This window comes from Chlorocebus sabaeus, chromosome 5 (genome assembly GCF_047675955.1).
Source record: "Chlorocebus sabaeus isolate Y175 chromosome 5, mChlSab1.0.hap1, whole genome shotgun sequence".
NCBI classification, from domain to species: Eukaryota; Metazoa; Chordata; class Mammalia; order Primates; family Cercopithecidae; genus Chlorocebus; species Chlorocebus sabaeus.
In genome coordinates, this window is record NC_132908.1 from 71268245 (window position 1) to 71283519 (window position 15275).

The window sequence follows — 15275 nt, forward strand, 5'->3', positions numbered from 1 at the left end:
TAGGAATCAAGTTATCTACAGTCGCTTTTTGCTTAAGAGAAAAACAATTCTAAGAGTGAGTTACCTGTTTTAGTAAAATCAGTCTCCTGCCAGACCTCTGCTGGGGGATTTCTCTCTTAAGAATTCTCAGTAAAAGGTTTTTCCCTTCCCCCAGTGAGAACCTCATTAGCCCCTGGGACTGCACATTTTTATAAAGTGAAAGCAGGCTATTACAGAAAGGGAAACATGTATCTGAAATTCTGCTGGGAGGCAAACAAAAGCCAGAGAACAAAATAGGACCCCCAGGCTTTGTATACCAGTCACAGCAAATCACAGTCTTGGAGACAGCAGAGCTGTGGGATGACGAAGAGCCAAAGGGTCTGAAGTGCTACTGAGATGTTTCTCAGCTCAAACAAAACTTAAAAACATGAGTAGACCCACCCACAACTAGGAGAAGTGTGAGCATTTAACGACTAACTCTGACTATACATCTGCCTGACTGTTATAATTTGCTTAATACAGTTGTGACCTCAGTATCTGTTTTTAGGACTAGCATAAATTATCTGAAACCTAGATGTACCCTGTCAACTTTGGTCTAGTTAAAACATCCCTTCCCTGAGCAGAGGTTGGAAATATAGCCCACTTGTCCCTCCCCTCTACCCCTACCCCACCCCTAAGGGAGCAGGCCTGTCCTGGATGGCTCCCCCTTCTTCCCACTGGCCCCTGAAGCATGCTGCCCTCTTCTCTGTGGGATCTGTCAAGTAAGCTGATTCCGTTATTTCCTGTGTTTTGCGCATTGCCTCCTTTATGTCTCACCTGACCAACACACCTGAACCTAACGTCTTTCCTAATCAGGGCTCTTGTAGAGAGTCACTATCTCAAGGGAAATGAACTGGACACAGGTCAGACAAGCATCACAAGGGTACCTGCCAGTATAAACAAGTTTCCTGTGAGAGGGACACCTGGTCATGAGTCAGGCAGGTGTTAGGCCATCTGCCAGGACAAAGGAGTATCCTGTGAAAGGTACACTATGAACACCCACAACGAACTCCCTAGAGTTTGGCAGGACAGGGCTACAGTTTATAGCCACTCTCCTGACAGAGACCTCAAGACTACGTTAGAAAGAAAAAACCTACAACACTGACCATCAGTACAGTTTACCAGGAATTTAGATTCATGACGCTTAGCCTAGAAAGAACCTGTGAATGAAGCACAGTCTGCTGTTACGGGTTCCACCTCTGATTCCAGAGGCAAAGATGTTCAGCTGGCTGGACCCACACAACCATTGTTGTCCATTTCCCCTTATTTACCTTTGTCGGCCCAAATAAGGAGGAATAGACAATATGCCAGCCGGGCTACTACATGGCTGCCCTAATCTGGACCTTTCTCTCAGGGGAAGTGAGAGGCAGGCAGAAGATATGAAAGTGATCTCGGCCGGGCGCGGTGGCTCATGCCTGTAATCCCAGCACTTTGGGAGGCCGAGGCGGGCGGATCACAAGGTCAGGAGATCGAGACCATGGTGAAACCCCGTCTCTACTAAAAATAGAAAAAATTAGCCGGGCGCAGTGGCGGGCGCCTGTAGTCCCAGCTACTCGGGAGGCTGAGGCAGGAGAATGGCGTGAACCCAGGAGGCGGAGCTTGCAGTGAGCCGAGATTGCGCCACTGCACTCCAGCGTGGGCGACAGAGCGAGACTCCGTCTCAAAAAAAAAAAAAAAAAAAAAAAAGAAAGTGATCTCAAGATGCCTCAACGACCTAGAGCTGGCCCCCTCCTTCTACTACTGTTCTAAGTTGTAGGGGCTCCTAAGTGGCTAATTCACTTCCAGGAGTACCTGGCAGAATATGCTCCAGTCCTCACATGTAAGGAGCAGGGAGGCAGGCTCTGTGGGGGAGCTTGAAGCCACCATCCTCCCTGTAGAAGCAAGAGCTACAACGTATCTTGTTAGTCTGTAAGCAGTACCACAGCCACCCAAAGGGTAGGATCGAACTCTCCTTCCCTCTTCTCTACCACTGTGCTCCCAAATAAACCATAGGAGACCCCGGTACTACTCACCAGGCCTGTAGGTCACAAGACAGTGCCGGGAGCTGTTCTCTGTCTGGAAGTCTATGCAGCCCCCTGGCTCCAAGGGCAGTACATGAGGCCAATGAGAAAAGTCCGTTTTCTGTTCCCAGAATGAAGCATCCTCCAAGGTTCCAGCCAGCACCCCACCATATGGAAATGCAGCTGAGGCAGCTCTGGACATGTATGACAAGGAGACCAGTGGGCATCTGAAAGGAAAGTAAGGAAACTGTATCTCACATTCCAAAACTCGGACGGCTCCAGACCCCACTACCAGTAACCCTCAAGCACATTCCCACCTCTACAGAGGTTAAACACCTTTAGTCACTATCCTCTGACATCTGATAAAAATTAGCAACCCTCTCTGTAGAAACAAAAGGACATCATATAATATTCTGAAACTAATTTCAGGGGAGATACTAGATGCTCTAAAAGAAAAGGAAAGCCGGGCGCGGTGGCTCACGCCTGTAATCCCAGCTCTTAGGGAGGCAGAGGCGGTAGGATAGCTTGAGCCCAGGAGTTCGAGACCTGCCTGGGTAATATAGTGAGACCCCGTTCTCCACAAAAAGGAAAAAAAAAAAAAAAGAAAAGAAAAGGAAAAAAAGAACTAGGAAATTTAAGGGATACAAGATCACAATTACTAGGAAGTTTGACTGATGTGAAGCTTCTGGAAATGGGTTTAGCCACATGAGAAAAGTTAGGAAAGAAACAAAGCTTATATACATAACAAAATAAAGATCTCAAGTTGTAGATGATGACAGACCCCACAATTAAAATACAGCTAAAAGCAGCTACATTTTAATTCAGAAACAGGACCGTTTTAGATTTTCTAAATTTCCTTCTGCAAGCATATATGACCAGGACTATGCGCCAAGAATTCTCTCAGAAATATCTTCCTTCAGACTGTGTTCCTATGAACTCATTTCTGCTGTGAACTCGTTCATGCCAAAGTTGCCGAAGTCTACTTGCCTGTTTTATTTCATTTTCCCTGTCACAATAAAGGTAATCAAAGTAAACACAAATAAAAATGAACAATACATACAAGTATTTTTTCCTTGCTATTTTAAAACTTGCTGTGTTTGGCTGGGCATGGTGGATCACAGCTGTAATCCCAGCACTTTGGGAAGCCGAGGTGGGAGAATCACTTGAGGTAACAGGTTTGAGACTAGCCTGGCCAACATGGTGAAACCCCATCTCTACTAAAAATACAAAAGTTAGTCAGGTGTGGTGGTGCATGTTGGTAGTCCCAGCTACTCGGGAGGTGGAGGATGCAGTGAGCCAAGACTGTGCCACTGCACTCTAGCCTGGGTGAGAGTGAGACACCGTCTTAAAAAAATAGAAAACCACCACCACCACCACCACCAAAAACAAACAAACAAAAAAACCTTGCCGTATTTTACTGTCTACTCTATTTGGGCCTAGGTTTCAGTAAATAATTATTACTTTAGTGATATCTATGTTTGGCTCTCCTTGCTCTTTTTTAATATATCCAATTGGAAACGTAAATTATCTGTTAAGATACTTTTCATTTTGGTCAGGTCACAGACCCTACTCCCCTTCTGAGAACTTTATAAATACAGGGCAGCTCAACACATTCTAAAACAGAGTGGTGCTGGTGGCCATCCATCCTCAGAACTTGGGCTGACTTTATAAACTTCTCAATCTCACAACTGGATTAAATGATAAATAATAATAATACAGTATTTTCAAACAAGTTGGTTTAGCTTTGGATTGGGGAAGTTTTAAATCACTTTTGATTATGCTATCCTTAACTGATCTCTTCCTATGTGCTAGACACGTGGCTATGGTTTTTTTTGAGACGGCATCTCACTCTGTCATCCAGGTTGGAGTGCAATGGTGCGATCTCGGCTCACTGCAACCTCCACCTCCTAGATTCAAGAGATTCTTCTGCCTCAGTCTCCTCAGTAGCTGGGATTACAGGCATGCGCCACCACGCATGCCTAATTTTTTTTTGAATTTTTAGTACAGACAGGGTTTCACCATGTTGGTCAGGCTGGTCTTGAATTCCTGACCTTGTGATCTGTCCGTCTTGTCTTCCCAAAGTGCTGGGATTACAGGCGTGAGCCATCGCGCCCGGTGACATGTGGCTATTAAAGCAAGTCTATATTGACCAGATTTTACAGATTAAGCTCACAGTGGGCCAAGAAACACAACTAAGGTCACTCAACTTCTAAGTAGTGGAGCTAGGTTCTGAACATAGATCTGACTCTGTTTTGCCATGTTAGATGATTACTGACTATGAACCTGGCTATACTTGTACCAAAACTCTCCGTCATATGAAATATCATGAATACAAATTCTTGTTAATAAGAATGTTATTAATTCTGAAGTAAGATCAAGTGGATCTTCAAAAACTGTAAGGACTGGCCGGGCGCGGTGGCTCAAGCCTGTAATCCCAGCACTTTGGGAGGCCGAGACGGGTGGATCACGAGGTCAGGAGATCCAGACCATCCTGGCTAACACGGTGAAACCTCGTCCCTACTAAAAAAATACAGAAAAAAAAACTAGCCGGGTGACATGGCGCGCACCTGTAGTCCTAGCTACTCGGGAGGCTGAGGCAGGAGAATGGCGTAAACCTGGGAGGTGAAGCTTGCAGTGAGCTGAGATCCGGCTACTGCACTCCAGCCTGGGTGACAGAGCAAGACTCCGTCTCAAAAAAAAAAAAACAAAAAAAACAAAAAAACAAAACAAAACAAAAAACTGTAAGGATTTCTGACCAACTGTGTAACACCCTCTGAAGAGACAATTAACACAATAATAAGCCAAGAGACAGTTGCTACCACCAGGAAAAGAATGAGTGGCTCCCTACCTGGCTTTCTGAGCTACTAACTCCTGCACATGACTGCTCGTGTTCCGCACGTCATATACCAGAATTGAACCATTGGCCAGTCCAGCATAGATGTAGTTAGTCTCATCAAGACACCAGCAACAGCTCCAGACAGGACGTCCAGCATTGTAAGTCTGGACCACAGTATTTGTCTCCAGGCTGTGGAGTTACAAAAGACTTTTACAACTGCATTAAGAAAATCAAATACATGGCAAAGATGTAAAGATTATCATTTAAATGATCATTAACCCTTACCGAGAACACATTCATATACCCAAACTATCTGGATTTCCTATTTTTTCTAGGATCTGCCCAGGTAACTCCTTTGAATTCCATAACATTTGTTTTGGGGGTCACAGGTTTTCCTCGTGAGTTGTAAAGAAGTAAAATAATAAATTAAAGGGGCTGGGCATGGTGGCTCATGCCTGTAATGCCACACTTTGGAAGTCTGAGGCAGACAGATCACACTTGAGGTCAGGAATTTGAGACCAGCCTGGCCAACATGGCGAAACGCCATCTCTACTAAAAATACAAAAAATTAGCTGGGCGTGGTGGCGTGTACCTGTAATCCCAGCTACTTGGGAGGCTGAGGCAGGAGAATCACTTGAACCCGGGAGGAGGAAGTTGCAGTGAGCCGAGATTGTGCCGCTGCACTCCAGCCTGGGTGACAGAGCAAGACTCACTCTCTCTCTCAAAAATAAATACGTAAATAAATAAATAAATAATAATCCAACCAACACTTTGGTATGTAACATTTTTCTACCTTATTTTTAAAACAATACTTATAAAGGCATGGAGCACACTCACATCTGGTTCACAGTACTCACAGAGCATGTGACAGATGAAACACTGTAACTAAGTAAGGGTATAAAAGAAGTCATCATGGTACCCAAGGGCAGTTGAGTGCTTGGTGAACATCTCTGTTACACAGAATTGTCCAGGTAACAGACCAGGACTAGAAGAAACAGGCCAGGACTAGGAGTAAACAGTACCAACCTAGTATGGTGACTCTGATGTCAGGTACCAAAGGTCCCTCCATCCTGTCATTCCACAAACTTTATTTTTAAATTTTATTTATTTATTTATGTATTTATTCATTTACTTTTTTTTTTTTTTGAGACACAGCCTTGCTCTGTCACCCAGGCTGGAGTGCAGTAGCTTGATCTTGGCTCACTGCAACCTCCACTTCCCAGGTTCAAGTGATTCTCCTGCCTCAGCCTCCCTGGTAGCTAGGATTACAGGTTTCTGACACCATGCCCAGCTAATCTTTGTATTTTTAGTAAAGATGGGTTTCACCAGGTTGGCCAGGCTGGTCTCAAACCCCTGACCCTCAGATGATTCGCCTGCCTCGGCCTCCCAAAGTGCTAAGATTACAGGTGTGAGCCACCACGGCTGGCCTCCACCAACTTTAGAGTTTTATTCTCATCTCCTTAAAATATGCTTAAGACATTTTTTGTAATATATATAATTTTAAAGAAACAAGAAACACAGTTTTGTAACCTGCTGTGCCCACTTCTAAAAGCAATGTATTTTAAATAGATCTCAGAAGACACAGTCTCAGACCAAAAAAACAGAGCTAAGGTCATCATAACACTAATACTAATTCCATGCTACTCAACACCAAACAGCCCAGTCTCCATCTTCCTACATCACTCACCTGGTCAGTTTAATAGTGTTGTCTAGGGAAGCAGAGAGTAGCAAGCCTCTGGAGTAACTGCTAAAAGCCAGTCCACGGATCTGTTTGCCATGCATCGGAATGTACTGACTGCTTCTCATGTTGGCAGTACTCAACATCTTAACACCAAAGCCTGCCAAAGGCAAAATAGTATGAAACAGATCACTGAAAGTGAACCTAGGGCAATGTAAACGACTTTTTCAAGTAGCTTCTTTGTCCACCTTTCTTCGCATATAAGTCCTTGGGAACCAGCTGGTCAAACGACAGTTCTCCAGTGTTATAATTTATTCATTTATTTTTGAGACAGTGTCTCACTCTGTTGCCCACCCTAAAAAGCAGTGCATAATCTTGGCTCACTACCACCTCTGCCTCCTGGGTTCAGGCAATTCTCCTGCCTCAGCCTCTCGAGCAGCTGGGATTACAGGCACGCGCAACCACGCCCGGCTAACTTTGTATTTTTTGGTAGAGATGGGGTTTCACTGTATTGGCCAGGCTGGTTTCGAACTCTTGGCCTCAAGTGATCTGCTCGACTTAGCCTCCCGAAGTGCTGGGATTACAGGCATGAGCCACTGCGCCCGGCCTATGATTTATTTAAAAAAGTACAACCCAGGCTGGGCGTGGTGTCTCACCTCTGTAATCCCAAACCTTTGGGAGGCCAAGGCAGGTGGATTACCTGAGGTCAGGAATTCAAGACAAGGCTGGCCAACACAGTGAAACCCTGTCTCTACTAAAAATACAAAAAATTAGCCAGGCGTGGTGGCAAGTTCCTGTAATCTCAGCTACTCGGGAGGTTGAGGCAGGAGAGTCACTTGAACCTGGGAGGCGGAGGTTGCAGTGAGTCGAGATTGCACCCTACACTCGAGCCTGGGTAACCAGAGCAAAACTTGTCAGAGAAGGGAAGAGGAAGAGGAAGAGGAAGAGAGAAGAGAGAAGAGAGGAGAGGGGAGAGAGGAGAGAGAAGAGAGAAGAGAGAAAAGAGAAGAGAGAAGAGAGGAGAGGGGAGAGAGGAGAGAGAAGAGAGAAAAGAGAAGAGAGAAGAGAGTACAACCCACGCTTGCCTCATGACAATGAAAAGAAGGAAAAAAAAAAAAAAGAAAAAGAAAAAGTATAACCCATTTCAAACGTCCAGGTAAATGGATAAACAAACCTACTGTATACAGGTATGATGGAATACTATCCATTAAAAAGGAATTAACTACTAACATATACTACAATAAAAAATCATGCAGTGAGAAAGAAGTCAGACCAAAAAATGATTAACACTGTATGATTCCATTTATGTAAAATTCTAGAAAATGCAAACTCATCTGTAGTGACAAAAAGCAGTGACTGCCGGGGATGGGAGAGGAGGGAAGGGCAGGTGAGATTATAAAAGGCCATAGGGAAACATTTGGGGTAATACATATGTTCATGGCCAAGTGTGGTAGCTTATGCCTGGAATCCCAGCACTCTGGGAGGCTGAGGTGGGTGGCTCGCTTGAGCTCATGAGTTCGAGACCAGTCTGGGAAATATGGTGAAATCCTGTTGCTACAAAAAATATGAGAATTAGCTGGGCATAGTGGGGCGAGCCTGTACTCCTAGTTACTCGAGAGGCTGAGGTGGAAGGACGACTTGAGCCCAGGAGGCGGAGGTTGTAATAAGCTGAGATCACACCCCTCCCTGCATTCCAGCCTGGGCGATATAACTAGATCTTGTGTCAAAAAAAAACTAAAGTTATCTTGATCGTAGTGATGGTTTCAGGGGTGTATTACATATGTGAAAAGTAATCAAATTGTATACTTTAAATATGTACAGTTTACTCTCAATTATACTTCAATAAAGCTGTTGAGAGAGAATATTTCACTAGAACCACACTCTAGATGCAGAAGGAACAGTGAACAATAGAGAATGAAAATACATGTCAGTCAAGATATGTCACATCTGTCTGAAATGAAATGAGACAGATGACAATTCAAGTACCCACATTCCCGAAAGGGGTAAAAATAACCAAGAAAAACCAATAACCTTTTAAAACTATTTGTTACTCTGTTCTCTTACTAGGCTATAACATTTATTTTTTTATTTTTTTTTATTTTTTTGAGCGGCAGCCTCGCTCTGCCGCCGAGGCTGGAGTACAGTGACCGGATCTCGGCTCACTGCAAGCTCTGCCTCCCGGGTTCACGCCATTCTCCTGCCTCAGCCTCCTGAGTAGCTGGGACTACAGGCGCCCGCCACCTCGCCTGGCTAGGTTTTTGTATTTTTTAGTAGAGACGGGGTTTCACTGTGTTAGCCAGGATGGTCTTGATCTCCTGACCTCGTGATCCGCCCATCTCGGCCTCCCAAAGTGCTGGGATTACAGGCTTGAGCCACCGTGCCCGGCATAACATTTATTTTTAACTAAGTTATATATATAAACAGGGTCTCACTCTATCACCAATGCTAAGGTACAGTGGCACCATCACGGCTCACAGCAGCCTTGATCTCGTAGGCTCAAGTGATCCTCCCAACTCAGCCTCCCAAGTAGCTGGGACCAGAGAGGTGTGCCACCACACCAACCTAGTCAAAAAAAAATTTTTTTTTTATAGCGATGGAGTCTCACTATGTTGCCCAGACTGGTCTCATACTCCTGGGCCCAAACGATCCTTCCGCCTTGGCCTCCCAAGGTGCTGGGATTATAGGCATGAGCCACTGTGCCCAGTTGAGTTAAATTCTTTAAAAATGCATCAAATCCTAGATTCAAGACAGCTTTAGCTTCTCCAGGGAACCAAGTACGTGGCTTATTGCACTTTCTTCCAGCAGAATTAGGACAGCCAGAGAGGGAAAAAAAAAAAAAAGCAAGGGGTGGGGGTGGGTGCAGGTGCAGGTATAGGCTTTAAATCAACAAGGTCGCTGAGCATGGTGGCTCATGCCTATAATCCCAGTACTTTGAGAGCCCGAGATGGGTGGATCACCTGAGGTCAGGAGTTTGAGACCAGCCTGACCAAAATGTTAAAATCCCATTTCAAATACAAAAATTAACTAGGCATGGTGGCATGCACCTGTAGTCTCAGCTACTCAGGAGGCTGAGGCAGGAGAATCTCTTGAACCCAGGAGGCAGAGGTTGCAGTGAGCTGAGATCACACCACTGAACTCCAGCCTGTGCAACAGAGAGAGACTCCGTCTCAAAAAGAAAAGAAAAGGAAAAAAAAGAAAAAAAAATCAACAAGGTAACAGAAATACACACCAAGTTAAAAATTAAGGGGAACAAGGACAAATCAGCACCAGCACACTATCAAGCGGACTGGAATGGACACATTAAGAAAAAAAGAACAGAACACATTCCCAATTTGGGGAACATTAGAAAATAGTTATTTTTCCAATTTGTTGGTTCTATTTGATGACAAATCTTTTTATTAAAAACTTAGATGGGATAAAGGAACATTATAAAACCATGTTAAAGCAAAGGGGTCTTCCAGTTGGCAGAAATCTTATGCTGAAGAAACATCTGCAAGATTTAGAAATGATTTAATTGAGCATTTGAAAAGAATTGGTTTTCAACATTTAGAAAACCTAAAATAAAGCTTAAAAAGCACAAAATATGTTGAGAGAAAATTAATCTAGCATTAATAAAATAGTGTACTCCTTAAATTCTCTTATTTGGAAATTGTTAACTTGAACACTACTGAAAATAAGTGTTAAATTTTGTTTCACCTTGAATTACCCTTAGGGTAGTGTTTTGTCAAACATTTCCAGTCTAAAAAGAATCTGTAAGTTGAACATGACATATATGTCCTTCTTGGACTCTATCAGTAACCTACACTTCCAAGGACCTCACCATCTGCTTTGTCATGGTTATCAGTATTTCTACCCTCTTGGTTAATAAATTTACAGAATGAAGTCAATAGACAGTAAAGACATCTTTGCTGCACCCTGGGGTACTTGCATTAACAAGGAACTGATAGGGAAAGGTGATTTGGTGAGCCTTGAGTCTTGAATTTTCCAAAAGAGCAAGGAAATAAACACATGGAGTCTAATAAAGAACATGAAAGCTGAGGTTCTAGACTCTTTACCTGGAAGAAAAGAGGCCTGAGGAGAAGGCTGTGATATCACCAGGCAGCTCAGAGCATCACAGTATGCCATGATCCGGCAGTTTCCTGCCTGAGATACTGTGAAGGTCTTTTGGAAGTGGTACTTGTGCTTGTGCTGGCCCTGGCTGGAGGATGAGCAGCTCAGGACCCATGCTTGGGAGCCCCTGGGTTGCTGTAAATTCTGATTTTGATGTGACATAAGCTTTTGCAAGTCCTAAAATGAAAAAGATTTGATAAATACAAAGCTTTTTAATATGATATTCCCCTCAAACACAATTCCTTGATCTTATACAGAAGATTTCTTATCCATTACATGAAAATGTTAACATAAGAGAACTGCCGAGTTTCTTTTTTTTGAGACGGAGTCTTACTCTGTCACCCAGGAGTGCAGTGGGACCATGTTGGCTCACTGCAACCTCCATCTCCTGGGTTCAAGTCCTTCTGCCTCAGCCTCTTGAGTAGCTGGGATTACAGGTGCCCACTACCATACCCAGCTAACTTTTTAATATTTTTAGTAGAGATGGGGTTTCACCATGTTGGCCAGACTGGTCTTGAACTCCTGACCTCAGGTGATCCATCAGCCTCTGCCCCCCAAAGTGCTGGGATTATAGGCGTAAGCCACCGCACCTGGCTAGAACTGCTGATTTTTTACAGTATGTCAACAAGCAAGTGAAATAAGAGCACAGAATCATAATATGAGGGTTGAAAGTCCTTAATGATGGTTTTGTTTAAAGTCATTAAAAAAAAAAAAAAAGCAGACAGGGTCTCACTCCGTCATCCATGGCATCCAGGCTGGAGTGCAGTAGTGCGATCACAGCTCACTGTAACCTTCAAACTCCTGGTAAAGCCCTCATTTTATTGGTAGATTTACTTAAACACGTTTGGAATTCTTGGTTGGCTATTTAATTTTTTCTAAAATTCAGATTGTAAGGCCAGGTGCAGTGCTTACGCCTGTAATCCCAGCACTTTGGGAAGCCAAGGTGGGTGGATCACCTGAGGTCAGGAGTTCGAGACTAGCCCGGCCAACATAGTGAAACCCTGTCGCTACTAAAAGTACAAAAATTAAGTGGGCATGGTGGTGGGCGCCTGTAATCCCAGCTCCTTGAAATGCTGAGACTGAGGCAGGAGAACCGCTTGAACCCAGGAGGCAGAGGTTGCAGTGAGCCAAGATCACATCACTGCACTCCAGCCTAGGTGACAGAGTGAGACTCTATCTCAAAAAAATAAAAAAATAAAAATAAAATTCAGACTATAGTAGATTTCATCATAAAGTGTGTAGTAAGTTTTGAACAGATGCCCTAATCAGAAATAAAATAAGCAGTTGGTCATGTTTATTTCCTAAATGACTTGGCAAATCCTATTTATTTCTGAGATGAACATAAGTATCATTTAGATTCCTCTTCCATTCCTATTCCAAAAGTTATTTGGGTTAGAAAGGATAAACATACCTGAACACGGCTTTGAAGCCTAGTGCACTCATCAGTGAGGACCTGCAGTTGGAGTCGGCACTGTGCTGATTCTAACTCGGCCTGCTTCCTTAGCATCTGTTCCTTTAGTAGGGAACTAGAGGGGGAAAGCCAGCAACAACTGGGGATTAGGAAGGCTACAGAAGACTTCCCATCAAGATGGCAGAATAAAGTTCATGCTATGATGCATATTCTTTGCTGTAAATATGTTATGATAGTGAATAAAACATAAAAAGAGAAAAATCTCTCCAGAGACAGATTTTGGGGTAAGCAGGGAGTGATGGTCAGGAATCTGACTACTACTAGAAAATTTGACTACGACTAAAAATGCCACAGGCAAAACGAGAGAACAGAGCTAATCTAGTGTTTAGCTAAGGCAAATTATAAAAGATTAAACTGACATGTTAAAAGGCCAAGGTTACTGGATTAAAAAGAAAACAGTAAGCTGTTGGTTGTTCATGAGATACTCAAATAATATAACCCAAAAAAGAATGTGAAGTTAAAAAAAGAGCAAAAGTAGACATCAAGCAAATGCTAACGAAAGAAAGATCAATTAGAATTAACGAAAAAGCATAAATAGGCATAACGAGGAACAATGTATCATAAAAGGACACATTCACCAAGAATAACAGTCATACATTTGTATGTACCTAAAAAGTCTCAAAATATGAAATGCAAAGACAGAATTCCATTCCAGCAAGATATGCAAGAAAAAGATATGAAAACTAGAAGAGATAAAGCTGCCCTTATTAATTTTTACGGCAAATTTAAGAGAACCCACAAATGATTACAGTTTAGCAAGGCTGCTGGACTCAAGACCAAAAAAATTAGATCAACAGCAGTCCCCATATCAGATAACTGATCAGTAAATGTAAGTTAAAAAATTTTATTCACAACAATTTTAACAGCAATCTAGAAATACAGTCATGTGCAGCTTAATGATGCGGGCATGTTCTGAGAAATGTGTTGTTAGGCGATTTCGTCATGTGAACATTACAGAATGTACTTACACAAACCTATACAGTATAGCCTACTACACACCTAAGCTATATACTGTTGCTCCCAGGCTACAAACGTGTATAGTATGTTACCATACTGAATCTGAATACTATAGGCAACTGTAATATAATGGTACTTATGTATCTAAACACAGAAAAGGTAATGCATTGAGGTAAGATTTTTTTTTTTTTTTTTTTTTTTTTTTTTGGGCATGAGTCTCGCTCCATTGCCCAGGCTGGAGTGCAGTGGCGTGATCCAGGCTCACTGCTACATTCGTCCCCGGGTTCAAGAGATTCCCTTGCCTCAGCCTCCCGAGTAACTGAGATGACAGGCGCCTGCCACCATGCCAGCTAATTTTTACATTTTTAGTAGAGACAGGGTTTCACCATGTTGCCCAGGCTGTTCTCAAACTTCTGGCCTCAAGTGATCCACCTGCCTCGGCCTCCCAAAGTGCTGGGATTACAGGTGTGAGCCACCACGCCTGGCGCGCTAAGACATTTCAATGATTATGACATCACTTACGTAACAGAATTTTCAGTTCCATTACAATCTTATGGGGCCACCATCGTGTATATAATCTGTCATTGACCCAAAGGTTATTATGCAGCACGTGACTGTAAAGTAAAAGGCGAAGTAGGACCTTTATGAAGCAAAATACTTGTGAAAGACACAAGAAAACAGTGAATAAATGGAAGGATATCACATAAAGTTCATGACTGAAAAGACTCACTATCACAAATATGGTACTTCTCAAGTTACTCCACAATCATTTTTTAATGCAATTTCAATCAACATCCCAAAGTTTTTTTCACGGAACAAATTAATTTTTAAAAATTAATATGAAGAACAATGCCAAAAATAGCAAAAAAACACTTTTGCAGAACAAAGTGGGGTGACATATATTAAAGCTACAATAAATTATAACTTGGAATATTGGAGAAAGAATTAACAAAAAGACCGTGGAACAAAAGAGTACAGTAGTGTCCCCTTATCTAGTTTCATTTTCCATGGTTTTTGGTATCTGTGATCAACCACAATCCACAAAACTTGAGATATGTTGAGAGAGAGATTAAGAACACATTCACATAACTTATTAATATATTGGTATAATTGCTTTATTTTATTATTATTTATTATTGTTAATCTCTTACTGTTCCTAATTTATAAATTAACCTTTAGGTTTGTATGTACAGGAAAAAACATACAATGGTTTCAGGCATTCACTGGGGGCTCCTGGAATGTATTCCTTGTGGCTAACGGGACTACTATAGCACATTCATACATGGAAACTTAATTTTTTTTTTTTGAAATGAACTTTCTCTCTGTTGCCCAGGCTGGAGTGCATGATCTCGGCTCACTGCAACCTCCACCTCCTCCCGGGTTCAAGCGATTCTCCTGCCTCCACCTCTCGAGAAGCTGGGATTACAGGTGTGCACCACCACGCCTAGCTAATTTTTGTATTCTTAGTAGAGACAGGGTTTCACCATGTTGGTCAGGCTGGTCTCGAACTTCTGACCTCGTGATCTGCCCGCCTCGGCCTCCCAAAGTACTGGGATTACAGGCGTGAGCCAATGCACCCAGCTGGAAACTTAATTAAGGATAGAAGTAGCAATGAAAATTTGTACAGAAAAATATACTACTTAGTAAATTATGAGTCAGGTGTGGTGGCATGTGCCTGTACTTCCAGCTACATGGGATGCTAAGGTTGGGGAACTGCTTGAGCCTAGGAGTTTGATGGCGCCACTGCACTCTGGCCTTTGTGACAGAGCAAGACCCTGTCTTAAAAAAAAATTCTTTTTGGCCAGGCGTGGTAGCTCACGTCTGTAATCCCAGCACTTTGGGAGGCAGAGGTGGGTGGATCATGAGGTCAAGAGTTCAAGACCAGCCTGGCCAAAACGGTGAAACCCCGTCTCTATTAAAAATACAAAAAATTAGCCAGGCATGGTGGCATGCCCTATAGTCGCGGCTACTCATAAGGCTGAGGCAGGAGAATCACTTAAACCCAGGAGGCGGAGGTTGCAATGAGCTGAGATTGCGCCACTGCACTCCAGCCTAGGCGACAGAGCGAGACTCTGTCTCAAAGTAAATAAATAAATAAAATTCACAAAGGTATGAAAAAATGATAAATCTCTCATGTTTTTTTAAACAAGAAAAGTTTAAGTTAGAAGAATAATTTGACAATATTTAGGTAAAGCAGAAATTAAA

General features: G+C 42.8%; 1 protein-coding gene across 1 annotated transcript in view; it reads right to left on the reverse strand.

The window, feature by feature from the left end:
• Positions 1–15275, reverse strand: part of RFWD3 (ring finger and WD repeat domain 3) — a 46761-nt gene that overhangs the window by 5626 nt on the left and 25860 nt on the right. The window contains exons 7-11 of the mRNA XM_007993641.3: positions 12054–12168; positions 10588–10819; positions 6542–6692; positions 4867–5043; positions 2031–2245 (exon numbers count right to left, since the gene is read on the reverse strand). Of these exons, the coding sequence (XP_007991832.2) occupies positions 2031–2245; positions 4867–5043; positions 6542–6692; positions 10588–10819; positions 12054–12168 (890 nt within the window). The remainder of the gene's footprint in view (positions 1–2030; positions 2246–4866; positions 5044–6541; positions 6693–10587; positions 10820–12053; positions 12169–15275) is intronic.